Genomic DNA, 27251 nt, shown 5'->3' with positions numbered 1-27251 from the left:
CAGAAGGGAGGTGGAGCAATGTCCAGCAGGGACAGATTCAGTGCCAGAGGCAGAGTGCTGCTGTCACCTTTATTGCTTACAAGGGTGGGAATAGGGAAGGGTTGCATCCTGAGGTGGGTGAGCAGCTCTCCAGATGACACCATCTTGCCTGGATCTTCCTAGGTTTTCCAGCCTCCTGTGTCGCATTGCTGGCATTGACGASAGGGGTGTCCAGCAGCCTGCCTGCCTGGTTGTCCAAGGCAGGAACCGCTGCCTTTCCCAGCAAGCTGGCAGCTCCTCCAGTGGGCAAAATCCCACCAGAGTCCCAGGAGGCACCAGGATCAACGTAATTCCTCTGGTGAATGAGCAGAAAGGGCTTCGCTTGAAGCGGCCACGAGAAGCAGAGCGGTGACATCAGGCGCACTATGGGAAGGAGATTAAAGGGAACTGGAGGGCCAAAGCCCAGTGCTGAGTCAGGCTGCGCAATCGCTGCCGCAAGGCAAAGCAGCCCCATCCCCGCTGATTGTGAAATGTGCCCTGGCRAGGCCAGCAAGGCGTCCTCCCCTGGCCCTTATCGCGGCTGCACCCTCCTCCAGGGCTGCGCCGGGGCACAGGGAGCTTGTGGAAAATAATGCTGAGAATTTCTGCGGCTAATTAATTATTAGCTGCTGGTAATGCTGACTCTGAACCCCCCGGGACTTCAAAGCTGGAGAAGAGGAGAAAATGCAGAGAGCAAGAGATACTGGAAAATTACTGTTTAATTCTTCAGCATCGCATCTGACTATATGGCAGGTGGTATATGACAGACAGAAAACCCGCTGCCCACAGTCCTGCAGGCCTTCTCCTTCCTGGCAGCAGGAGCCATCAGCATGGCCAGAGCCAGGGAAATGGAGGAAACTGTGCTGATGCCACCAGCACTTGGTGGCCCTGTGCACAAGGGTGTCCTTGGGGGGCTGCTCTGGCCCCAGTGAGAGTTCGGTGTGTGGTTGGACGTGGGTCCTTGGGCCGGCAGTGCCCATGCYTGGCCCTACAGCCGTCAGTACTCTTGTTGTGTGTCGCAGCCAAGGAACTCTGTCCGCAGGGCGATGTGGTTGTGCCATCGGCGAGGGTGTATCCTCACGTAGCGGGYGAAAAGCGGGGGCTCCAGGGTGTTCATCACTGTGCCAGTGTGATCGCGGTTTGCCTTAAAAATCTGAAAAGGAGAGAGAAATCAGCGGTGCACTCTCCTCTGCTGAGCTCTGGGGCAGTGACGGCCACAGGGCGTCCACGCCTCAGGGACGAGAGCAACCCGGACAAGCACCTCTCGGGAGGGCTTTGGGGAGAGAGGAGCCCAGCCCAGCTCACTGCTCTTGCTTTTTCAGCATGCTTGSTGCAAAGGGCTGTGCTTGCAGCCTGGGGGCTGCTGCGAGGGAAGGCAGGGTGACCGCGGGCTGCCTCYGGCCATGGGGTGGCTCTGCCTACCTTCTCTTTGCCATCCTGCAGGACTGGGCTCCAGTGCACGCCGTTCTGGCTGCTGGAGACAGCAAACTCCCTCACAAACATGTTGGTGAAGACAGCCTTGGCACCTTGGGTTATGATCGCGGTCAACTTCTTGGTTGCTTCAAAGTCCACCTGCAGCCACTCGCTGGGGCTGTTGGTCTGGGGAAGGACAGACTGCCCTTAAACCTTTGGCAGCACCACCAGGAGCAATGAGAAGGGCACACTCAGTGCCACTGAAGCCAAGCTGGCCCTGCTTGGTTTCACAGTCCTGGGTTTCACCTGCCCCGTCTGGTGCCCAGTTTGAGCTACTGGGTGCTATCATCACGATTACTCTCTTCCCTGTGTGCTGGCAGCCTGCACAGTGTCTGTGCCTGTGCACACTCCCCACATAGCTCAGGACCACCTCGCCCACTGGAAATAGCCCTGGCCCGTATCATCCCTAACCCGTGCCAATCCCTTGCCATCCCTAGGCCTTGACAGGGAGGATGCCAACAACAAATCTGGACAGCCAGTCACAGGGTAGAGCTTCAGCCCAGCCCCTGGCCCTCCCTGGATACGAATTGTGGCCCAGAGCCCAGCACCAGGGCCCATGGAAGCCCTTCCGACCGGCCCCTCTTTGCCTACTGGGCAATTGCTAGACTGCTGACCTGGTAGGAGARGCTGAGAGGGCCCAGCCTGCCCACTGGGACCCAGCTCGCCTACCCATGCTCCAGCTGCCTGCCTGAGGCTCTCCTTGCATAGGCTACCTTTGGCCTCCATGCGTTGGTCCTCCCCTGCCGGTTTAGGCGGGCCTTGGAGGGCGACCAGCTGGAGAGGACATTGGTGCTGTAGGAGGACGCAGAGATGCGCTGGTCAGGGATCCTTCCATTCTCCATTCCTAGAGGCATGGAGCAGCCTGGAAGAGAGTGGAGCAATGCTTGTCAAAGACAACAGASCCATCAGGGAGATGCATCCTAGTTGCCCACTCTTCTGGCTTGGTTGCCCTGCATGCACTTTCCCTGGTAACAGAATCTAATCTCCTGTGCCTCACTGCAATCTCATGGTCCCTGCGCTGCTCAGGGCTCTTGTCTCCAGCATGGGTCTGACTGGGGGGTACCAAACTACACCTGCCACTAGTCCCAGCTTCTTTTCTCCTTGGAGATTTTATCTCGGAAAAGTTTGAAGAATCTGTGCATCTGCCACGACATAGGGAGAACCTGGAGATGTCTCCAGGTAAAGGATATGGCAGGCAGACATGTTGCCCATGTGATCAGGTACACACGTGCGTGTATGTGCGCGCAGGCTATTCGCAGCTCCCTTGGAGCCCACTGGCAGGTGTGCTCTGCAGAGCAAAGCACAGCCACTGCAGGTTGTAGCTGCCGGAGCGTCCAGCCCTTCTGTTGTGGAAAGCTGAATAAAGGAGCCCAAATCACCACTGCTCTGGGCCATGTCACAGGCCAGAGGAGTCGTGCTTTGGAGCAGCAAAAGCAGAGGAAAAGCCCRTAACTTCTGCCCCAGCTTGTTCTCTCCTCCCCCAGACTGAGCCAACAGCGCTCCAGCTACCCCAGGGGAGCCAGCTCTGTCCTGGTGGATGCCCCTTCCCAATTTAGCTGCTGCTGCAGGTTTCCAATGGTTCAGCAGAGGAGCTCTCAGCTAGGCAAAGCTGTGGTGTTGATATCTCTAGGCCTATAATAAGATTTTCCAACATTGCTGCTCCTACATCTCACTCCCATCTCCAGCCTCCTCCTTGCCCCTCCAAAGCCAATCTTGTGCTGAGGAGTCATGAAACATGTGGATCAGGCCTTGGCTTTGGTGCTTGGCATCAGGAGATTCCCCCCTCTGGGTGGGACGTACTGTTCAGATCGCAGCCGACGAGCTCCATGCGCAGCGTGGTCCGGATGCTGTAGTGAGTAGGGTTAATGCGGATGTACCGGGCTATGATCGGAGGGTTGAAGCGATTTTCTTTCACTCCAGTAGCATCCACATTTGCAAAGAAGAGCTGAAAATAAAGGGAGAGAAGGGACTGTTGCACCAGTAGACCTGTACACGACAAGGACTAGCAGGGACAAGATCACTTTAGTTTGACACTTCYGTATCTTGCTACCATCTTCACAGGAGAACAACAGCTCTAGGAAATTACCTCGAATGCAACTCAAACCAATGCAACGTGGACTCAAATTAACATTTTTAAAATTTAAAAATTAAAATTTAAAATTTTCACCAAGGTGAAAAATAAAAARATATCTATCCTAGAGCTTTCAAACTTGGGAAATGTTTTGACCACAATTGGTGGAGGKTTTTTTTAGACTTTTATAGATACTTTTCTTCTCCTGCTGAAATGATCAGTTTCTGCATATTCAGATTGTAGGATTTTCTAATGAGTAGAGATCTCCCAAATCATTTGAATCTGCACAGAGATTTTAGAGAGCTAAATTTGCAGTTGGAGTCAAAAAAGATATTCAGGCAAAATCTTTTCTCTAGCTCTAAATAATACGCATCATGCTGTTAAGTGGTGGATTTCAGCCACATGTGATCACRGAAAGAAAGTCAGTTAATTTAAAATGAGACAGACAGAGACAGAAAGCCCCTTGCAGATYGGTGAGCTGCAATTCAGTCATCCCTGCAGTGAACGCTTTCTCTTTCTGCCCCGTCTCCAGGGCTCAGGGAGACCTAAACCCCGTGTACAGAGTGCTAATCTTCCCAGTGCTAATCACCCCAAGAGACCCCATTTTGGGAAGGCACCACCTTTCCCGAGGGCTGTTCATCTCACCATCTGGGTGCTGGTACTGTTCCCCTTGTATCTCCTCCACCTTTGCCCATCAAGGCTGTAGAAGACAACAAACTGGGAGATGTAGAGACTGGAGAACTTTTGTCGGGCCCCTTGGGTTTTTATGCCGTGAATGATCATAAGATGCAAAAGGTCCACCTGAGAACAAAGCACAGGGATTAATTTCTGAAAGAAAACGTGACCCATATTCAGGCAGTGCATCGTAAACTCGCGGAACTCAYCTCCTCATGATATAACCGAGCACAGGTTACGAAACTAGTTAAAATAGTCATTTTTAAAGGCACAGGTCAACCCATAGCTGAGAGAGGACAGGGGAGAGCTCTTTCTTAGAGATGAGCTATTCTCATTTGTCTTTATGGGCATCTTTGCATGCTCCTCTGCTGCAGCTGGACCACTGGGGCAGTTCCTCTGCTGCTGAGGATGGGTCCATTGGTCAGATTGGCCTAATGACTGACTGTCATTAAGATCTTATCTATTAACAGCAAAGCCTCATTCCCCGAAGGGAGAGCAGGGAAACAGCAGGACTTTGCAGGGGAAACACTAGCCATGTGTCTGGTCCTTCTGCACAGCTTACCGGCCACAGGCATGCCCTCGCTATGCCCCCCAGCAGTGCCTCCAGCCACAGCAACAGCTCTTACCTGGATCCAGGCGTTGCTGCGGTCGGTGCTCCAAGCATTGATGGAGCCAGTGTTATCCAGCCTGGCCAAGTGAGGGGCCCACTGCCCTGTGAGGAGAGCACACAGGGGAGATAAGAGGGTGCTGCTGGCCCCAGCTCAATCCCTGATGCTGCTGGGCCCGAGGTGGTGAGAAATTCTTTCACAGAGGAGTAGGGGCCAAGGCTTTCATACCCAACAACAGGGCCTGAGGATCACTGCTCACCGGGGGGTTAGTAGCCATGTGCAGCGCCCCACCATSATGGACCAGGCAAGTGGGAAGGCACCTCCAGGTCCCAAGGGGTGTCCTGACATGGGCATGGGTAGGAGAATGCCCCTCCCATGGATCCCAGTGTAATAAGGCCTTGACTCGGCAAATCACATGAGCTGTGTTGGCTGAACCTGCCCCAAGCTTAGACCTCTTCCTTGACACAGCATCCCCATACTCACCATACTGCCCTGAAGCCGTGATCTGAGAGTCTGCAATGTGGCCAGAGGCCAGGCCAAGGGCACTCTGGCAATCTGCAGCCAAACAGGAGAGGGAAGCGGAAAACCAGGGAGAGTTCATTAGATGATGAAGCTTTCAAAAGAAAAGCCTAAGCTGGTAAGCAGCCTGCAGGCTCAGGGCAGGTGTCTCAAGCCCCCAGAACCCCTCCTACCCCCAGGCCTGTTAGTCTTGCACCCTGCAGTGGGTTTCAGGTGTCTCCCCATCCATCCCTGCATTTTAGGGGTGCTGTAATTTCTGGCTCGTGACCCCAATGCCAGCAGCGGAGGATTCCCAGCTTCAGCCACATCAGCCTGTCTCCAGGCTGGTGCTGCACCCTCCTGGGCCCATGACCCTGATCTCCCATCCCCATGTCCTCATCTCCCAGCTATGCTGACAAGTGTCTCCTATACCCATGTTTTGCTCCTGGGCCTGTTTGTTGCTAGGCAGCACATTTTAAAAACAAATATCATGTTGTTAAAGGAAAGCCTGCCTGACACCCCTGTCTTTCAGTGTTTCTCTTCTGGTCTGCTGAGCAATAGGTTGTTTCTCTCTTATAGTAACTATTATTTTCAGAGAAGCCACATCTTGGCATCACTGCCATACAGCAAACACGTCTGGGGAAAATGTGAATTCAAAATCTTAAATAGATTGTTTAACTTCTGGAAACATTTTCCAGCTGACATTTAAGGYTCCTCTAGGAAGAAGAGAGAGTGTGTCATTGGGTGAGGTAAAATATTAGTCTCACAAAACCATTTCCCCCAATGTTTAGTTAAAGTGAGGTAGAAATGGGTGGATTCTGGAATGAACAGAGTAAAAGGTTTCCCAGGGGAAACTCTGAGAGCCCTGGGTGACAGAGGAACCTGAGTGCCTCTCACAAATGTGCTGTCTTGTGGCTCTCCAGTCCCTCTGCCACTGCTCCCTGGCCAAGGCTGAGCCAGCCAGTGGGGCACGAATGGGGTCACTTACTCAGGTTGTACACGAGGAAGAGGGCACTCATCCCGGCTTGCTGGTGCTCTCCCACTTTGCACTCCACCCGCCAGATCCCGGCGTGTGAGGGCCACATCTCCACCGTCCCGAAGACACCTGGCTCAGAACGGAGAGCAGAGCAAAAGGCAGTTACCAGCCGTAACGGGATGCCGTGGTGCCAAGCACTGTGCAGGCACAGAGMTAGACTCTTCCAGACCCATTTCCTCATCCTAGCTCTGCCTCACCAGGCTTGGCACATTCTGACGGGCACGGGCACGAAGCCACCGCAGCCGGGGTGTGCACGATATCGGCCCAGCTCCCACACTGTGGCTCACCAGGATAAAGGTTGTAGACTCCCATGCGRTACTCCTGGTTAGTCCTGACGCTGAACAGCTGCCCATGGAAATGGACGGAATGGATATCCTCCGTGCTGCCCATGTTCAGGAGATGCCATCGGACCCGCTGCTGCTGAGCCATCACCAGCCCCGGTAGCGTGTCCCCCACGTAGCCGTTGATGGCTRGAGGGAAGGCAGTGGTCAGAAACAGCCAGCTCATGGGCTGGCTCAGGCCCCTGAGAGGAGCTGACCTGCTGCTTTTGCAGCCCAGCACAGATACTGGGATGGGAGGGGAAAGGCAAYGGCGAAAGGTCCTCACCATGGAAGGAATGGTTTCTCTTAAAGTCAGGGTTGTCCTGCTGGATGCGGCAAGGTGGGCGGCAGTTCCTTTCCATGTTCTCCTGGAAGTACCAGCTTTTGGTCTCATCAAAGATGGTGAAGAGCAGGGAGAACTCCTGCACAGCCAGCTGCCTCCTGAAAACGAAGCTCAGCACCCCGCGGCGGCAGATGATCAATGGCCCAATGAGGCCAGAGTGAAGATCCTTCTCCTGCCAGGAAGCCAGGGAAAGATGGGTTTGCTTCAGAGAGGGAGGCAGTGCTGACACCAGTGAACTGGCACAGTGCTGGGGAAAGTGGTGCTCCTATCTGTGTCCCAGCTCTCACTACAACTGTCCCACAACCCAGCTCCAACCATCCAATATGTTGGAACCCAAGGGCCAAATTCAACCAGATTTGGCAGAGGAGAAATGGACTCAAGAATGCTCATTTCCTACAAGTCTCACATGAATTTGCAACTAGAGAAAGGGAAGAAACACAAACAGGGGAAGGGAAGGAAAAGCAGCAATATAACTTCATCACTCTATTAGACACTTGAGAACCCACACTGCCAAGGGCTTGAGCACACCATCATAGGAAAAGCCTTGACCTTGACAGCCAGACCCCYAGCTGTGTTGTGAGCTGTCCAAACTCTACCCAGGACTGCTCTGTGGTACGAGTTCCCACCCACCAGGTCCATGTTGGAGAAGTAAGCCCAGGCCTTGCAGTCGAACTCCTGGGTGGTGGGTGCCATCTGGGGCAGGACTTTCCAGGAGTACTGCCGGAGCTCGCCGGGTGGCACTGCCTCTTGGCCCTGCGTCGCGCTGTGTGTCTCCTCATAGGCTTGCAGCGTAGAGTGGAAGGAGAAGGGCCGTGAGGCCAGATTCTTGAATGTAACCTGCACCGGAGGGAAAGTGAAGATGAAGGAGTGTGGGACAGGGCTATGTACRGTTCTTAGAGAGCCATGGTCCACCGGGCAGGGCTCAGATCCAGTCCCAGCCAGCTGGTGGGAAGAARGCAGACAAGTTCCTGGTGCCCATACCCACAGCTGGGCCCCATGCCTCGGCCAACCACTGCTGAACCCCGATCTTGGTCTGTGCAGTGTGATCCTCAGAGGAAAGTGCATCCCGAGGTTCCTGTTGGCCCATTTCTCCAGCTACTGAAGTCTTTCAGAATGGTGGCCCTGCCTCTAACCTGGTGCCATCCATGTGCCACTAAGAATGCCAATGGGGCTCCTGCCCCTCAAGCCCTCAAGATGAATCCTCAGGAACTACAGAGCCCATAGGCCTATCTTGGCACTAGCAGGGGGGGGGGGAAGGGGAAAACTTAATGGTTTGTAGGGAACAGGGACTTGCAATTCACCATGATGACATCTTCAACTTCTGCCCTGATGTACGGCCCAAGGATGCCCAAGTGTTCATCCAGCTCTCCACGCATCAGCGGCTGAGTGAAGGAGTTGTCCAAGTACTCTCGGAAAACCACCTTGCGGTACTGCCGGAAAGGCTTCCTCCTGCCGGCCAACGGGTCCCTGCAGGGACGAGGGTGGTTATGCAGGTTGGGGCACTCTCTTGAGGGAGGAGAGCCATGGCTCGGCTGGTGTAGGACCCCGGGGTGCAGCCACATGCTCCTATGCAAAGTCTGCACCCCAGTGTCCCGCACAGCTCCAGGCCTGCTTCCTCCTCCAGGAGCACTTCTGAGAGTCACCTGAGAGCCCCTAAACATGTGAATMCCCTAAAGCCTTGACTACATGGTCCAGGCAGAAGCCAGCAGACCACTCTCATGGGTGCTCAGGGACAGCCYTTTTGCCGGCTGGAAAGCTGAGCAATTTGTGGGAGTGAATGGGGYAGATCCGATTCACCAACAAAGCAGGGCTGCTGGGCAGGCCCTGCAGGATCTTTGATCCATTTGCAAGGAAGCTCAAAGTCATGAGATACAAAAATCTCTCTGTGGAGAGATGACCCTGGGAGCATCCTTCTACCTGTTGCATTGCCCACAGATCTGTGATCCCACCTGCCAGGAGCCACCTACTCAGACATCAAGCCATGCCATGTAGAGCTAGGGGAACAGGCAGAGGCTACTGGCACTTACGTGGCTTTCAGGAAGTGCTGGGGTCTCTGATTCCCATATTCCCACATCACCTCGACCGCTGCAATGAAATACTGCCTGATCTCGCCCTGGAAGGAACGTGGGTCATGCTCCTCTTCCCCATAGATGTCAAAGTCCTCCATGGTCTGCTCTGTGTCACCGTACTCATCATAGTCTGGCTTGCCAGTCTTTGGCCTCGAGGTGCTGGAACCAGTCCTGTTGTTTAGAGCCGAGCTGTCCAGGTGGTCTGGGGCATGGCTCCTCTTCTCAGCTGGGCTGCGGCTCTCTCCATCCTCCTCAGAATCTCCCAGGCCCTGGCCTTCTCTCTTCCCAGCTTGGATGAGGACATCTTCCCCTCCAAGCACTTGCCGTTCATCTGAACTGGCCTGTACATATTTGTGTGGTTTCTCAATAGCACTGTGGTTGAGAGTGGGGTGACCTRGGGACAGGGAATAGTTCTTCTTGGAGGCCAGTTTCATGGGGATTTCTGCCGGGCTTTGCCTGGTGCTCCCAGGTACGTAGTCTTTCTCAGCATTRGCCTTGAGTGGCCAAGGCTGGGGACTGAACCGGGCTCTTTCCTGACCTTGCTGCTCCACAGAGTTTGTCTCCTCCTCCATTAGGCTTCTATTCTGAGCTTGGTCACTCCAACGAGCCCTCAAAACTGCATCTCTGCCCTTTTGCCACTCAGCTAAAGCTGGGATCTCCATGCCCCCAGTGTGCCCCACCGCCCCAGGTGGGACTGGGTCCCAATTTGAGGCTGAGTCGCTAGCCACAGTGACAGCATTCACTTCTGAGCTGCCAGGAACAGTAGCCTTCTTGTTCTTTGGTGTTCCTGGCACAAGGAAGGGGCTCCCACGGGGCTGAGCCCCCTCACTGCTACTCTGGGCACCTCTGCCTGGGTTTGACCACCCTGTGGGATGTGGCGTCTCAGGGGTCTGGCCAGAAAGATCCAGCTCCACTTTGTTACCATCAGAGAGGGGTTCTCTGCTGCCAGGTGAACTGACTTTTAGAAGATCTGGACCATACATCAACATTTCTGCCTCAGGCTGAGGTATTGTCCCTGGGACAGGAACCTCCTCCTTGCTCTCTGCTGACCTGGCTTGTCGGTGCCTCAGATCAGGGCCGCCCAAGCTCAGGGCTGGAGCTCTGTGTTTAAACCTCTCCTGGCTTTTTACGAAAGCATTTTGTGAGTGCCTCGTTTCATTGACCACGACGTTTGATTCGGGAAAGGCATGACTGTCCATCTCTGGCAACCCCTTGGCCACTATCGCATCTTGAAAAACTGCCTCTAGAATTAATTCATCTGTCTCTTGTGTCATGATATGACCAGAAGGCTCAAGGTCATTGCTGTACACAAAGGCAGTTTCCAGAGGGCTTGTGCCTTTGGCAGATTTGCCAGCTTCTAGTTCTGTGGCACTTCTTGTTGGCAAGGAGTTACTTTCCTCTGGGAAGATTTGACCTTGTACAGATTTGCTGGGCCCCACCTCTGACAAAGAACTGTTCTCCACTTCAAAAGCTTCAGAAAAATCTTGTGAAACCACTTCACGAGATCCTTTTTCTAGCCTAGCATCTCGCTCCTTTGAAAAATGATTGCTTCCTTCAGTGCGAGTCTGAACGGTAGCTTGGGAAGTCCTGTTGTCTTCACTTTTGTCTGAAGGYGCTGAAGGATTAGCCAATGTGAAAGAGGAATTACTGTCGGTACTAAAGGTCAGTTCTGTATTAATTGTTTCCCTTGACTTGTATAGATTTAAGGATACTTTATCAGTCCCTTTTAGTGAGTCATCTTTAGCACCCTGTGAAGACATGTCTTGAAGTCCTAGATTGTACTCCAGGTCATTCAGATGGAATAAGCTCCTGTTCTCTGCAAGAGGAGCTCTGCTAGCAGCAAAAGAAGTCATTTCCCACAAACCTATTGCATGTGACTCCTTCTGCTCTCCCAACTGAATAGTTGGTTGAGGTTCTGCTTCCAAGCTCTGCAATGTACTAGCAGACTGAGTCATTGTCCCTTTTACTGRATCCTGCAGTTCTGAGCTTTTTGTCACCTTCTCTCCTGTCAGAGCACCTTCTGGAGCTGGCGTGGCTTGGTGCAGCCATTGCTGACCTATTTCTGAGCTCACAGTACCATGGACCCTTTCACTGACATTTGCTGAGCTTTCTCCAGGTGGGAGAGCCCCAAATTGTTGAAGCTGGCTGACGGATTTTGATAATTCTTCTTCATCTTCCAGGTAGGATTCATAAGACACTGGGTCATAGCTTGTCTCTGGCAAAGAGGATATGGAGATATCAGCTGGACGTGGAATTGTTCCTGAAAATATTGAAGTGCCATTTGAAGKGGGATCAGAATTACTGCCATTGCTCAGCAGGGCCCCAGAGCTGGGTTTTGTTAAGCACAATCTTGTCTCCTCCGTCTCACTGCTTGAAGTGACATTGTTTGGTTGCTTATTCACACATGGCCTGCGCCACCTCTTTCTCTTAGAGAAGCCCCTGGGTTGTAATTCAAAGGTGTCCTCTTCCTCATAATCCACATAGTCTTCCCCATCAGAATATTGTTCAGGCAGGCACTGAGAAACTGTGAACTTGGCATGCATCCCTCGGTCTCTGAAATCAGGGTTCAGGCACCCCAGCATCCAGATGCCTGTCTCAGGAAAGGACCAGAGGACATCATCAACCCGTTGCACTGGGAAATCAGGAGCGCTGCCACCCCCACGGCATTCCCTCGCCAGCACATCCTGTATTCTAAGGCAGCCTCCAATTCATGCTAGTGATTTCCTGTTTTCATAATCCCTAAAATATCTTCCACTCAGACTCACAAGACATCAGGGTTGTTGGCAACATTAGAACTGATCCTGACAACTAACGTTAGCAGAGTCAGTGTTTCCCGACAGAGCTGCGTGCACCTGCAAGGCCTCAACAACAGCTTGGCAAGAACGAGTTAATACAGTGAGAATCTGCAGTGCCTCCAGGCTTTTTCCCAGCAGCAGGGTAATCACCATCGCCCACCCCCAAAGACAWGCCTGTGCTGTCAAACACATCTCTCTGCCAGACCCAGTCATCACGGCTTTCCCCTTCAGGGAAAACGAAATTAATACCCAGCCTCTTGCTCACATCCCCGGCCAACGCATTTGCTCCACGCAGCGCCTCTCCTGCAGGTGACAAGAGCGGATGAGGAAGGTTGTAATAACCGGACTCTGACGCTGGAGTGAGCTGTCATCTCCTGCTAGCGGAGCTGCTAGCTTGGTTTGTATCAGCAAGCAAAATCAGAGCTCAAGCGGATGAGATGTTTGGCTGGGATTTAGAAAACTGCCTAGGCTGTCTAGAAACTATGTCAGCGTGGCCCAGCAGCAGCACTCACAAGCCTTCCCGAGGCCATAGCCTGCGACGGGCAGCAGTGCTACCCTGAGGGCAGGGCCCTGCTTTCTTCCCACAGCAGCACTGGGGTATGTGGGGAGAGCTGGGCTGCAGCACTGCAGTGCCCCCAGCCCTCCATGCTCAGCATCACCACGACTGAAGATTCTCACTTCTCTCTCCTGTGATACCCAGCCCGTAGGWTTATAGAAGAGCCCACATTACTAACCTGGCTTTTCTAAGCTCATGAAGACCGTTTCTCCGGAAAATGGGAAAAGGGTAAGCACATCCTCAAAGACCATGTTGCGTTTGAATGTGTTTCCCATGAAGAAGACAGAGAGGAAATCTGTCTGGGCCCCAACGCTCAGGACATACCAGTACACAACTTCATTCAGGCAGAGGTTCAGTTGGAGGTTGTCAAAGACAAAGCCGTTAATAGCTGGAAGAGAGGAGAGGGCGAGACATTTCAGCAGGACTCAGCTCTCCCATGGTTGCTGCACTGCTGCATGCTCCCTGCTTGTTCACTGCACTTGAGGGGTGGCTTGGGCAAATGTGTGGGCTTCAGTTCATCACCCACCCTCAAAGGGAAGAGATGCCTGTGCCCTGGAGCAGAGRTGGAGGTTTTTATGGGGACAGTCTGGCTCAGGCACTCACTGTGCATCACGTTGGAGGTGTAGAACTCGGGGTCCTGCATGTCCACGTGGGCTGGGTCGGTGCAGAACCGCTGGATGTTCTCTGCCAGGTACCAGCTGCGATTCTCATCAAAGACTGAGAACAGTACCAACCTCGTCTCATCCGACATCATCTGGGAGGCAGAGAAGGAAGGAGTAATTCCTGGTCTGATTAGAGAGGCCCAAAGGTGCCAGCATGACTGCTGGGTGGATGTGAAGCAGTTTACTGCTCCTTCAGAGGGATTAGGTCCACATTTGGAGAGAAGGGAGCATGGGAAGGAAGGTGGGGAAGGAGAGGGATTGGAAATGAAGATGGGGTTGAAGAGGAACTACATGCRAATTTGGTTTTACCAAAATATTCCACCCACTGCAGTTATTCCCACTTTTCAGTCTGGCAGTTAAGATGACAAAGCATCCACATCTCAGAAGAAATGAGATGCTCTCTCTGCCACACTTGGAAGGACTCACCTGATTTCCCCTCTGATCCATGGATTTCTTAAAGCAGATCAAGAGGGGGCCAATCAGGCCTGAGGCTGTGTCTCGAGTCGGGTCGATGGAGCTGTAGTAGAAACGGGTGAGGCAGCGAGGATCTGCCTGTGTTGGCCCGTCCTCAGTTGTGACCCTCCAGCTGTAGGTGAACGACTGGCCAGGGAGAACAGGAATGTCCTTCACATCCCTAGCTGGCAACACACAGACAAAGGGCAGATATGTAAGGTCTGGACTGTTCCTGCTCTGGGTGACCCCACTCTACAAAACAATTCAGACCGGAGGTTTCCCAACCACAGGAGCCACATGGAAAACTACCTAAACCCAGGCACAAAGGCATTGCGGTGGCACAAAAGGGACATCTCTTTGGATGCTCCTGAAGTCACTCAAATCCCAAGGTGGAGCTTGAGCAGGAGGGAGACATAACACAGGTTCTGCCAAGCAGTGCAGACATGCTGGTGCCGTCGTGCCAGGCAAGGGCCTAGGTGGAACGGCTGCCATGGGCACTGAGACAACCCAGCATGAGGGACAGAGGTGGCAGTCCAAGCTCCACAGCCATGCTAGGAAGGTATGCTGTTTGCTAGCTCCCACAGCATCTTTGGCTGCTCAAACAGAGAGTTTATCTGGACAAAAGGAGCCCCTGAGGCCAGTTGAGGATGGGGAGTTGTGTGCCTAAGCTTGAAAGCTGCTGGGATTAGTGCAGACTGGAAGGTTTGCCTGCTCTGAACTGCCTAGGGGAGTTTGCAGATGAAGGTACAGAGCTGGGCAGAAGGAGTAAAATGAATGAAAAACAAAGAAAGATGGAGTTTTAACCAAATACAGCCTAAGACCCTGAGAAAAGCAGGGAGGAGATAGGAAAGAAATAAAGGGAAAATTCAAATACAAATAAATCCAGGACYGCTCTGAGCACTCACCAGGTTCTTGCACTGACGTGGCCTTACAAAAGACCTTTGTCTGCTCTAATGCTCAGTGAGACGGTGAAAGYATGATTTCCCCAGCTCACACATGAGTCAAGGGTAGGAACAGCCCTTTTTGTCTAGACACCCCAGAGAGCAGCATCCCCCATGGCTCCAGGACCACGAGTTGCCCACCTTCACTGAGTGAGTGGGTGGCAATGCTGGCAAGTTGTGTCTGGCCAGGGGGACACCGGCAGTGGGGCAGGGCCAGGGCTCCCTGCTCCCTTGCATGGCTCAGCTCCCATAGTGCTGCCATCCAACAGGCCACTCTGCCTTTTTGACTCTCCTGAAGGAAAACCTTAATTTAGATAGTAATGGGTCACAAAGATGAACTAGTTCTCTGAACTCATTAGTGGCTGCTGTCCCAGTTCTGCCACTTCTGCTGCAGCAGAGGAATTTGTCTCTGGTTTCTGTGGTTGCTCCCCTCGTTGTGATCCTCCAGAAAGGGCAGGTGTGGGGAGGAAGGATGGTGTGYGATTTTGCCCTGGCGGGATGCAGGGTGGATCTGCAGGAACAGTGTCCTTGGGAGCATGCCGGCAGGATGGGAGATGGCCTTGTACAAGCAGTATCCCTGGGAACATCCGGCCAGAGGACAAAAGCAGCACTGGGAAGGGGAGGTGGTAACTCAGCAACCTCAGAGCAAAAACTACAAAGCCACTCTCCATTGCAAGAGGTAGAGTCTGAACCACATTAAACAGGGCAGGAGGGAGCCCAGGGAAGGACGACTATGAGCAAACTGGCAAACACTAGCAGGATCAGCCAGCRCGGCTGCAGCCCACAGGTCGGCTTGCTGATGCCATGTCAGGCCCAGTTCTCAGCCCTGCTTTCGATCTCATGGTAGCTGTATGCCTTTGACACCATCAGTATGGTGGRGAGGAGAGTCAGGACCATGGAGAAGAGTTGCTGTCCACAGTGGCGTCTGCACTACACCCTGGTGATACAGGCAGCCTAACTGATGTGTAGTGGATGCAGAAGTATCCTCTCAAGGGTGTTAACTACTCCAGTTTGTCAAACAGTGGCTCATCAAGCTGAGCAGCGAGCTGGGACTCAGACCTTGTTTCTAACCCCACCTCTGACACTGCTTTGCCAGGTGACCTTTGGCAAATCTCCCTTGTGCCTTGCCTCTCGGTTCCTCCATAAGGCACACCCAGCGACGCCGATCTCCTTTGCAAAGCGCTGGGATGCCACGGGGATGCAGCATTTCCAGGGGAAGTGATCTTGCACTAAACATGGGTGAACCTTCTGGCAGTTACGGGGGCTGTGCATGGCCACCGAGCCAGCTCTGCCTGCCATCACGGCAGAGAGCTGSAGGAGCTCTGGGACGGCACTGCACAGGGCTCTCTCCTCAGTCCTGGCCCATGGGGAATGCTGATGGGGCTGGTCTGAGGCTGGGGCAGATCCTGGGCATAGATGGCCCTGAGGAAAGGCCACAGGGCACAGCCTTACCTTCAGAGGCCTTCATGGCGTGGTACGGCCTTACGCTGGTGAGGCCATGAGGGTAGATGTTGTAAGGCCGGCTTGCCAGATTCCTGAACACGATCTGAAATTAGGACAGSCAACAGGAACATTTAACACTTTCTGAACGTTACAGACCTTGAGGCTCCCCTCAGGACCCTCACRGGGAAGGAGCTTAACTCTCGAAGGAAGCTGCCTCTGGAATCAGCTACTTAGTAGTGTCCAGAAAGGAATGAACCTGGATGTGCCTAGGACCAAGAGGGAGGAGGTAGAATAGATGTTATGACTGGACATTTCTCCACAAGTCTTTCCTGAAGGTGCTAATTTCAGGCACATTTTGGGAGGGCATGAAAACAGTAGATTTATTAAAGGGCAGGTTGCTGTATTTAGCCTCACTTTCTGTATGACACAGAAGAGCTCTTTCARCCCGGAAGGCCTCAGAGGACCTAGACACTGAGCATACACTGCAGTCAACAGCATCAAAGTGCTCTTCACTTAACCATGTGAAGCTCTTTATTTATTTCCCCAAATAGCTCTGTCAGGGCTTCACCACAGGCATTACCTTCAGCTCCATGCCCACAGCCACATAGAGAACTCCAGGCAGAGAGCAGAAATGCAAAGCTGCTGGAAACCATCCCATTCCTCCTAGCAGCAAGCAAGTCAAGCGGTCAATAAAGGGATATGAGGAGATACAAGCAACAATCCCCAGTACCGTATGATAAGAGCACACAGATGGAGAAAAGTGGAAGATGAGAGGACTCTTTTGTCTTAGAAGAAGGTGCTGAATACCATATTCCATGGATGAATGCCTACAATTCCTAAGATGCCTACAATGAAGTCAAATCATAGAAACTAGGCCAAATCCTGTGCATCTCTGCTGAATTCACTAAGAGTTTTTATCTTTAGATTTCAACAGCATTTTCCCTTCTGGTGAACTTTGGACATTACCAAACACAACAGATCTCATCGAGGATCTGTGTAATACCACRGCAATGACTAAAGAGCTATTAGAAGGAACAACATCAAGCTCTGAAGTCCCCTCTTCCAATATCTCTTTGTGGAAAGCAATTTGTCTCTTACCTTAAGCTGATCGCCAACCTCCCCCTTAAGGACAGGCCCCAGAATTCCCTTGTCTGGTTGAGCTGACACCTTGCGCTTCTTGAAGGTTGCATCTTCATACTCCACAAACATGACTTTCTTATACTTTGAACCAATTCGCTGAGGGCCAGGCTCCAGAAAGAGACTCGTGGTGTTTCTGCAAGCAAGATGGAGAGAAAGAACAAATAGTCACATGCGGGATGCTGTGACACAGGCGTAGTAAACAGCACAGTAATGATTGTATCAACAGCAAGAGCCTCCATCTTCTGAAGGCCTACACAACCTATCTAGGGACTACCAGTGCAAAGATAGGAGCACCCATCCAGACGATCACAATATGGATTCAGATCAATAACATGATGAGCAGTACTCATCAGCATTGCAGGAACCTGAGGGAAGCCCAGCTATGGACCAGCTAGTTGTTATATGAAGGCAAAACAAAAAGATATTCCCTTCCCAGCAGGATAACCCAGCCCCCTGGAACAGTATCCAATGCTTCCTTAAGGGAGAAACCTCAATGAGGCTGCATACTAGCAACCTTGGGCTCACACTTTCCTGTCCTGAAGAGAAACGATGACTGCGATGGCGGAGAGCCTAGCAGGTTGTCACTTTGTCAGGGAGTGCCCCAGGTCTGCAGAGATAACTAACTCAACAGAGCAGCTGCCTTTCCTTGATGAAGCCAGCTCTTTCCCAGCAAGGGCAGCCTCAAGCTGCAGAGGACATCTTTTCTGGCTCTCTACTTTGCCCTCACTTATTCCTAGAGAGGCTGCAGGCTGTAACTTCTGCAAGGCACACCCTACTCCAGTTGAGATCTCCATCTGGCGCAGAATCCTATGACCCTGCTTCCAAGTCAGCCCCAAACCACATAGCCTGCATCAGCAGAGCTCTGCTGTGACCAGTGACAAGTGTCATTGCCACGCAGTGCTGACTAAGGTACTTCTGCTGAGCTATCACTCTTGCATCACCTCTCTGCAAAAGGAAGTGGGGCAGCATCAGGAGCTAATTGCCTGTGCTATCTACAGCAGGTCCTGCCACAGAGGGGAACTCAACCCACATCCCCAGGCTGCAAAAGTGCAGGCAGTGAGCACACGCCCTTGTTGTGTGGGACCTTCCGGCTGGAAGGGTAAAATGATTCACCACCTTGCTCCTTGCTCAGAGGGGGCTGGCCATGAAGACCTGGGTGATGGAGCTGCCTCTACTGGTCATGGCAGTGGCATTTGGTAAAATGGAGCAAAGAAGTTCCCGATCTCCCATGGCCTCCCAAGACCATCCTTCGGAGTCCATATCTTTAGTATTAATGAGAAAGGACAAAGATGCCCAGGTCAGGCAAAAGGAAAGCAGACTTCTGGAGAAAAGAGGAAAAAATGGCAGAGATGTCTCAAGGAGCAACCTTTTGCAGCGGCCACATGAACTCACTCTCACCTGTCAAGAGACGCTGGCTTCACTGGGGCATAATCCCAGTCCATTTCCTCAGCTGCAATGTAATGAGTCCAGGTCACAGGTTCCTCCTTGGCAAAAGAGCGCACTTGGATCACATGGTAAGAAGTTTCCTCATCTTCTTCAGGGTAATCTATGTCCTCCGGCTCATCTGATGGCTCCCCCATCTTCATCAGGCGCTCCTCTGGGCACTCTTCCACCTTCACAAAGGCCTCCATGCCAACTGGGTTCAAATGGGCCAGGCAGAAAGGGTCACAGTGACTTATCTGCACATTCATTCCTCCAGGCTTCTGCTTGGGATATGTCCTGCTCGGCTACTATCCCCATCAAACGTGCCATCAAATGGTCTGAACAGTGCCACCTTGGGCCAGGGACTGATTCTGTGTGGCTATAACTCTACCAAGCAAGAACTGCCCTGGAATGGCATTACTGCACAGAGCCCTGTGCCCAGGCCTTCTCCTGAACATTTCCCCCCCGATCTCTTGCAGAATAAGGTTACCTTGCTGATGGGATGGTATCTGGCAGAACATCCGAAACCAGCCAGTTGTTCCTGGCATAGTCTGGGCTGTGAGATAGGTGGCAGGGGAGATTTCTAGGCTGCTGAGRCGGTGGTTCCTCACCAGGAATGTGTGGCCTTCAAGAAAGATGGAGTGTACTTCTGGCCCAGTGCCCAACCCAATCACATGCCAATAGACCTGCTTCTTTTGGCACAGCGTGAGACCTGCCAGGAGAGAAGGAAMGCACCCCCAGAGTCAGTGCTGCATCTATCCCATGTCACAAGCCTCAGTGGTAAACGGACTCAAATCACGAAACGTGCTGAGCACAGACCCCCGTCCCATAGGGTGATGGCTTCAGCTGCCAGGGGTGACTGCCTCTGTGTCTGGGCACTGTGCATACACCCTAAGGAGGTACAGGTGACCCCACCTATCTGGCGGCTCCCTTCTGCAAGTTAGCTGACAGACGTGTCTCTAGGAAGGACCCAATGTGATGCTTTTCCAGCTTCAGCGGTCATCTGGAAGTAAATACAAAATYGACCACTGCTAAAATTGAGGAAGACCCACTGACTGGCACTGTCAAATGTAAACAGGGACTGTCTGAACAAACGAGAGCCAAAGGCCACATTATCCAGTTGAAATAAGGCCAAATTTACAAAATGGGAGACTGGACCCTGGAAAGGAACTGAGGGAAGCATGCTGGTGTGAGCTCACTGCAAGATGCCACAGCAAAAGAAGTAAATTTGGTCCTCGACTCTATATATAGGGGAATAGGGAACTAGAAAAGGGAAATATTTGTCTGGTCACAGCACTGGCAAGCCTGATATTAAAACATCACATCCAGGGCAGGGTTCCAATATGTTTTCAGTAGGAGTTGAAATACCCAAAAAAAGGGGGGCACAGAGAGGTCACCAGCTTTATTTAAAGGCTGGAGAAAATTCCTTCCTCAGAAAGATTCAAAGAACTTAGTCTACTTAGCAAATAGGAGATGACTTGACCGTGCTGTAAAAGTATTTTCCTAGGAAGAAATTACTGAGTGCCAAAAGGCTCTATAGTCTAGTTAGAAAGAGAATAACAACAAGTTCCTGAAAGTTGAAATGGGACAAAATCAGATACAGAGACAACTACTTATTTGCAGCACTAAGCACCATAGGTGGTTGGAATAAACCCCAACATCCCGGGAGGAGACAAGGTAGAGGCCTCGGTCCTGGAGCTGTCAGTCAGCTTTCCACTGAACACCTTTCAGGCAGGGTCCCACAGCCAGATGGGAGTCACTGGGCAGAGGTGGGGTGCCCCAGTGAGGGGTAACCAAGAGCTCTGCTCAGCTTTTAAGCTCCATGGATCCACCAGGCCAGGGAATTTAGGGAGTTTTGCTTCTGCCTTTTATTGGAGAAAGGTTGAACCCAGGTGGGAGGTTCAGGGTGTGCTTCATCAGGGTTGCTGATGGTAATGAGTCTCCTGACAATATTTTGCAGTTTCCCTTGGAGATTCTTCACTCCCAGGCAACTCTGGACTTTCTCCCAGAAGAAAACTTTGCCAGTGGCATCAATGAGAGCATGCCTGGCCTTTCCTTTTGCTTGATGGAAGCTCTCCAAATCCCATGGAGGTGTGCTGTCAGAGCCAGGTTTGCTGGCACAGGATTCTCCCCTCTCCCTTCTACCTCCAGTCTAGTTCATAAGACCACAAAAGAGGGAGCTCTTTGCTGTCCCTACAGCTTCTGGAGACCTCAGAGGAGGTCAGTAACCACCGCATCTGGCAACACAGACAGGAGAAAATGGGTCTTGACCCAGAGAGCTTCACTCTAAATGGGCAAGGCAGATACAGGAGGGAAGACAYGATATTCCCTCCAGGGGTGAACACAAGGCCTAATACATCCATCACCTGGAAACCCTCCCTTGATGTCCTTCCTACATTCTTTCACAAGCCATCTTGTCCCCCAAACCTACAAACCTCACTACATCCCTGTTCCCAGGCGCAGAACCTCTCACATCCTCCCCTTTCACTGGTGCATGGGTATTTACCAGGCAGCGTGCCGTTAACGTAGCCATTGATGGTATGCAGCTCTGTCCGGTTGTGTGCCAGGGGCTGAGAAGCTTCTGGGGAGCTGGGCTCAGAGTACCAGCTTTTCCCTGTGGAGAGAAAACAATGCAGTCAGCTCCTGCTTGAGAACATTTCAAAGAATTACAAAACTTTCCTGCTATGGTAAGACAGTCTGAAAACCAGAATCCAGGGAGGTCAGTGATGCACAGTGCTTACTGAACACCCACAGCAGCGCTGGCCATGGCCCTGTGTGAATGTGGCTGCAACCAGCACGTGTGATGGGGCATTACTCGTCACCAACTGCAGCTCATGCAATGGGGAAAAGGCCAGGGTGGGAACCAGGTGAGGACTGAAAGCTTCTCGCACCTGGGGCACGGAGGAAGGAGCTGCAGCATTGCACTAGCAGCACAGGGATTCCTGCTGCTGTGCAGGAGCTTCGCTGGGTGCCTGTGCAAGGCTCGCACACTTGGGAGACATTGGGAGCAGAGCAGCTGCACTCGWGCCATAGCAGAACTTGGGCCCTGGACCAGGCTGAATCCAGGGGCTGACATAGGGTGACAAGCCCGGCCAGCCCACTCTGGCGTAGTTACCTTCATCAAAAACTGCRAAGAGCATCACAAACTCTTGCTGTGAGTTCTGAGTCCCATCACTCGCCAGGGTCCCTGCAAGACACAACGGGATCCTTTAAAGGCCAGCACGCGCCGTGCCCGTCTCCCCAGGGAATCCCCGGTCTCCCCTCCACCTGAATCAAGGGCACGCTTTGCACTGCTTGCTTTGTCCTGTCTCACGAGGTCGGTGCCTGACACGGCGCCGTTTCTAGCCTGCACTCCCCAAAAGGCACCAAAAAGTCAGTTTGTCCAGCCTTGGCCCTTGCAGGCTCTCAGGGTTCAGTTAGTCACCTGGAACAGCCCATGGTATATAGCTTCCTCACCAGCACCATCATCGTTTAGACATCCTTCAGTCAGCAGAGAAACTCCTTGTGGCAAGTCATCTGAGCCAGACAGACAGCAGACGGCTGCCGTGGGGGGAGATGACTCATGCCCTAGAGGTGTCAGCCCCTCTTCAGTGACTGCAAGGGAGGTCTGGACAACTCTCTCAAGGAGACAGCAGAGCAGGGGAGACTGATCACACCCCAGGATCACGTCTTGGTCTGTTGCATCCCAGAAAGTATTAAAAATCAGCAGCTCCACACAGAAGAGGACTTGGAAGGAGGGCAGGCACAGGTATCGTGGACTAGGCAATGTTCTGTGCGCGCAGCCTCTCCCCTGCCTGATCCTTAGCCCCTTGCCACTATAAACTCTCCTGTGGTTCTTCCAACAAAGCCCTACTTGGCAAAGCGCCCTGGCTGACGCTGGATGATCACAGCTTGGTGAAACTTTGAAGGGAAGATAGACAAATACCTATGCTTCCATACCAATTCATAAAGTCCTGATACAAGACAAAGGATTTTAACTGAAATCTTGTAAAGGAAAGAAGCAACAAGGTTCTCTTCAGCAGTGAAAGCCAAAGGGCATTTTGCTTGTGGGCAGGGAAGGGACTCTTTGGGGAAAGAGCCAACCCCCAAATGTGCTGCTGTTGACCACAGCTTTCTGACTCCATCRTTACATTCAGCCTCTGGAAAGGGTCTTCAATTTTTCCACTTTTCAATTTCTGATCATACTTGACCTGCCCCTGTCCTGCACTGCCCTTACCAGGCCGGCACACAAGCAGGGCTCCAATCAAACCAGAGTTGGTGTCCTTCACGCTGTCGGTGTTGGAGGAGTAGGAGTGGGTCAGGCATGGGGAGTCACCATCCGTTGGGCCCTGGTTTTGCTGGATTTCCCAGATGTACGTGTGCATCTTCCCTGGATCCACTCTGTCTCCTTTCTTCTCCAGCTGGCTGGTCTCATCCTCATATCCTGCCCCTAAAGGCAAAGGAACAACCCAGTTTTACCGAAGCTTCATCCCCTTGCCTGGCGTGTCTTGTCACGAGTATACCAACTTCATGTCCCCAAGGACAGCCCCACTTCCATTTCACCAGCAGTGCTTGTTGGGGTGGCAGAGGGTACCATRGGCCCAGCGCTCCTCCTGGACCTCACTGGAGAGATGTGCTCCTCCTGGCTAGCAGGCAGCAGACCAGAGATGCAGCACGAGAGCTTACTGTATATTGCTATCACTATGCGTATTGCGTTGGAGGAGGTCACAGGTTTTCCCTATTGCCCTGAGCTCCTCCTTTGCTCCTTGCATCCTTGTTGCATCCCTCCCAGCGGCAAGGACCAGTGAGGCCTGACTCACCTTCTGACACCTTCCAGTAGGACACGCCAACAGCATGGAGGTTGTACGGGCGGGAGGCCAGGTTCTTAAAAGTGATCACCACCGTGTCGTAGACTTCTGCTCGGATGGTGGGGCCCAGGAGACCTGTAGGGGGAAGATGGTGGGGTCAGRAGGCTGGGCTATCACTGCTGGGACCAGGGGGGCCTCTCAGGGGACCTCCAAGAGCCTGGGCTTTCCAATTGCACCATCAGTGGTCGTCCCCACGTAGCACAGCAGCCTCAGCTGCTCCAGCACCAGCGCGGCTCACTGCACCCCCAGCGGCTGAGCCACGGGGAGTTTTCCAAACTCTCCTATTCCTGGCCAAGGAGCTGCTAGTCTCAGCCACCTTCTGACCCAGGATAAACACGGCCGCTGCCTGGGGGGAGCCGGGGCTCACCGCGCTGCGGGTGCTTCTTACCCATCCACGCCGGCCTGCGTTTGGGCTGCGCGAACGAGGCATCGGGGTATTCCACGAACACGGCTTTTCTGTACCGCGGGGGGGCTCCGAGCGTGGGAGGCTGGGGGCCCGGATGCCCCGGTACGCTGCGAGAGGAAGGAAAAGCCAGCGATGACTGCGCGGCCTCGTCCACCGAAGCGCTGCGAGCATCCTCTTCCTCCCCCTCCCCGCGAGCTCGCCGCTGCCGTGCCAGCCGCCGGCGTCGCTCACCCTGCCGACGGCCGTCRGGTGCGCCCGAAAACGCTTCGCTCGGCTCGTCGATGCCGACGCGGCGGTGACCGAGGTGCCTCCCGCCTCGCCGCCTGCCCGGGCTGCCTGGAAACACGCTCCCCCGGAAAACGGGGTGCYGCCAGCGCCCCACGGCAGCGGGGCCCTTGGAGTCCCCCCCTCGGGAGAGGGACGCTGTGGGGCTGCACGGCAGGTTGCTGCCGTTTGCTCGGTGGTTAGAGCTCAGATTCATTCCTTCCCTGACCTAACTGGGATTCACAGCCAGGCCCTACGAAACCGCTTCTTGGAGTGGGAAAGCGAAGGAGGCTCGAACGCCCTTCACCCCACCCGCCTCTGCTGGCCACTTGCTATCTGTAAGTGCCTTAACAAACTCGTTTTCCAGCAGGAACCCAGCACGTTTGTCAGGATAACAAAGCTATTAATTTCTCCGGGGATTTTACAGCCTGCCTTATCAGTCCCAGCCCCGGGACTGAGACCATTTCCAGTAACCAGACTTCCAGCCTTGTTTGTTTGGAGTAGAAGCCAGGTGGTATTTGCTTCTCCCTTCAGAAGCAGCAGCGCTTGCTCTCCCTCATGACTAAGCCTTCATTCAAGTTGCAAGTCCCCGTTCCACTCTTCCTCGAGTGGAAGAGGAAGGAGACGGGGTGACTCAGAAGCGTAGGAAAGGGCAACGCATGCACTCGCCCGCGGGGCGCGGGTTCGAATCCTGCCCGGGGCAGGGAGGGCGCTCGCGGGGGTGGCCGAAGCAAGGTTAGAGCTTGCTGGCCCCAGCTGGGCTCGCGCCTTTTGCCCGGGCATATCCAGCTCCCGGCTTTGCCCTCAAAGCCACAACCCTCCGTCCGGGCTTGGACACAGCGGCCCGCGCCGGGAGGCAGCAACGTGCCTGCGCTTGGGTCGGCAGCCAGCAGGAGCGCGGCTCGGGGCTGTCCGCTGTCGGGAGGGCAGACCTTAATCTTTGCTTGCAAAAAAAACCCAGCTTTGGAAGTGCATCTGCCCCGGAGGGGCCGAGGCGCCAGAGTTCGGGGCAAGAGCAGCTGATCCAAGCACTTCTGGCAGCGACTCGACGCTCCAGGTCCCCACGGACTTCCCACCCCGAGAGCAGCCGCGGCCGAGGCGGGGAGACGAGTTCCTGGCGCCTTCGGTCCGCATTGTTAGCTGGACTATCTGTTCATCTTGCGGAGCCGGGAGCCGGCCAAGGTAAACAGCCCGCGCCGCCGCGGCACGCCGGGACCGCCCGCTCCCGCTTGGCCGCGGGCTCCGAGCCCTGGCCGGGGCCCCGCGGCCTCGGAGGACGAGTTGTTCCCGGCGCTGGCACCTGCCGCGGGCCAGGAGCGCCTGGGTGTACTTGGTTGCTTGGAAGGAAGAGGAGGAATTGAAACCAAGGCGACCACGTAAGCGGCTCGGGGGGTATCGTAGCCCATTCATTCATCAGAGCCTTTCACACGTACGCCAGCAAAACCACAGGGGTTTCAGAAGAGCTCCGAGGAGGTGCACCCTCGTGGGCCACCCTCTGCCTCCGGCCGTGTCCGCGGCGGCTGTTACGGGGTGCAAGGGGGGAGCGAGGAAGGGCTGAGCACAAGATACCGCAAGATAGGGCAGCTCCGCTTCCACCACGCTTGCTTGACTCACGTTCAAACGCCCTTGACTCTGAGCCTGGGGATTTTCCTGCATCCTTCCCAAGCAGGAGTGAGTCTCTAGGGTCTGCTAAAACACACCGCYGTCCTCCCGCCGGTAAAAGCCACCGGGGGCAAGGGCAGCCGGCCGTTCCCAGGGCAGAGCGCCTGCGGYCGCTGCCTGCRGCAGAGCTGAAGTCAGCTCTTCCCYTTTTAGAGAGCAGCAAATGTGCTCAGCTTCCCTCCGTGGGTATTAGCCCCCCGGGGGCTGCCGCCCTGGGCTGAAGGGAAAGACGTGGGGTGCCCCAGGACGGTGTGCTCATGCAGCTCCAAGGAGAGGGTAAAAAAAGGCRTAGGGGAGATCGAGAGGTGGGAACGGTGGGAGGGGGCGACCATGCAAAGCACGGCTGAAACCAAGAGCACAAGGAGAGCTTTGGAGCGCGAGCGCCCGCGGCCCCGAGGCCGGAGCCGCGCGCTGCCGCAGATGCTCCGCTCGCCCCTAGGGCAGACCCAGCTCCCCGCGTCAGTCCTGGGTCAGAAACGGTGCACACGCGTCCCCCTGAAGACAACACCCAAGCGCAAAGCCAAAGGGCCAAGTTCACAGCCTGGGTAACCTCAGCTCCACCGTATCCTGATACATCTGAGTGCCAAAACACTACAAACTACGCTCATTTCCTTAAGGGGAAAACATCAGTCGGAGCAACGTAACGCGGGCAAAGACACAGACAGCGGAGAGCGGGGTCTCCCGYGGGGCACTGCCCCGAGCTCGGGCAGCGGGGCGCCGCCGAGCTCCCTCCGCAGCGCCCGGGCCGGCAAAGCGCGGCGCTGCCTCCCCACCGGCACCGCCGAAAGCCGCCCGGGCGCAGAGCGGGGAGGCTGTGCGGAGGGCGAACGTCCCCGCGCGCGCTCGGGCACGGCTCCCGGCGGCGGGGTGCCAGAATTGCGACAGAAAGAGCGTTTACCCGGCTGGCGCTTGCAGCGTGGCGAGCAGCTCGCTGTGCGCGTAGTCCCAGGCGGTCTCCACCGCGGCGATGTGGTATCTCCGGACCCTGCCGACGCTCTCCTCGAGCAGGCAGAGGAGCACGAGGCAGCCCAGGGCTCCCGCCGGCATCGCGCCCGCGCGCTGGGAACCTCCGCGGCTTCGGAAGGAGAAAACGAAAAAGAAGCAGGCGAGGAAGGAAAGAGAAGAGAGATTTTATCCTCTCGTCCGGCTGTCGTAACCTGAGGGAGAAGATGGTTCAAAGCCGGCACCTACCGGCTCGGTCAGAGCGCTGGGAAGTTTCCCAAAGGCAGCGGGAGAGGAATCGCTCGCGCGAGTCAACGCCAGGAGGAGCGCGTGCGGGACGGGCTCTGCCTCTCGCCCTCCCCGGTGACAGTGACAGCGGGAGAGGAAAAAACAAAGGGAAAGGGAGGGCGAAGGCAGCTCGGAGCTCCGCTGCGCCGCAGGATCCAGCTGCGGGGGCTGGCTCGGCCTCCTGGCCGGCGGCCGGGAGCGAGGTGAGGAAAGGGAGGGTTTCGGAGGAAGGGGAATTTAGGTGCGGTCTCTGCCTCGTCCCACCTTCCCTCTCGCTGCACGGCGGGGGGAAAGGAGTAGAGCGATTAGAGACCGGCTC

General features: G+C 54.2%; 2 protein-coding genes across 2 annotated transcripts in view; one reads left to right on the top strand and one right to left on the bottom strand.

Moving 5' to 3' along the window:
• Positions 1-55: 55 nt before the first annotated feature.
• On the bottom strand, positions 56-27093 carry F8 (coagulation factor VIII). Its single transcript, XM_085314872.1, has 27 exons — positions 26894-27093; positions 26601-26777; positions 23759-23883; positions 23323-23445; positions 22740-22952; positions 21639-21710; positions 21030-21137; positions 19014-19235; positions 18500-18737; positions 17060-17234; positions 15971-16064; positions 13551-13762; positions 13066-13216; positions 12641-12850; positions 9070-11701; positions 8344-8509; positions 7673-7879; positions 6986-7214; positions 6667-6849; positions 6332-6448; positions 5329-5400; positions 4864-4949; positions 4208-4363; positions 3292-3436; positions 2205-2353; positions 1441-1617; positions 56-1171 (listed from the first exon to the last, which is right to left on the bottom strand). Exons 2-27 carry the CDS (start codon positions 26747-26749, stop codon positions 1016-1018), a joined length of 6567 nt encoding a protein of 2188 aa, XP_085170998.1. The 5' UTR covers positions 26750-26777; positions 26894-27093; the 3' UTR covers positions 56-1015.
• FUNDC2 (FUN14 domain containing 2) overlaps positions 26872-27251 on the top strand; it is a 12159-nt gene continuing 11779 nt past the window's right edge. The window contains exons 1-2 of the mRNA XM_085314895.1: positions 26872-26974; positions 27085-27135. Of these exons, the coding sequence (XP_085171021.1) occupies positions 26872-26974; positions 27085-27135 (154 nt within the window). The remainder of the gene's footprint in view (positions 26975-27084; positions 27136-27251) is intronic.

Source organism: Rhea americana, unplaced genomic scaffold (assembly GCF_003343005.1).
Source record: "Rhea americana isolate MKP2758 unplaced genomic scaffold, rheAme1 scaffold_413, whole genome shotgun sequence".
NCBI lineage: Eukaryota > Metazoa > Chordata > Aves > Rheiformes > Rheidae > Rhea > Rhea americana.
Note: the sequence above shows the minus strand (reverse complement) of the source record. Positions and strands in the feature narration are given on the sequence as shown.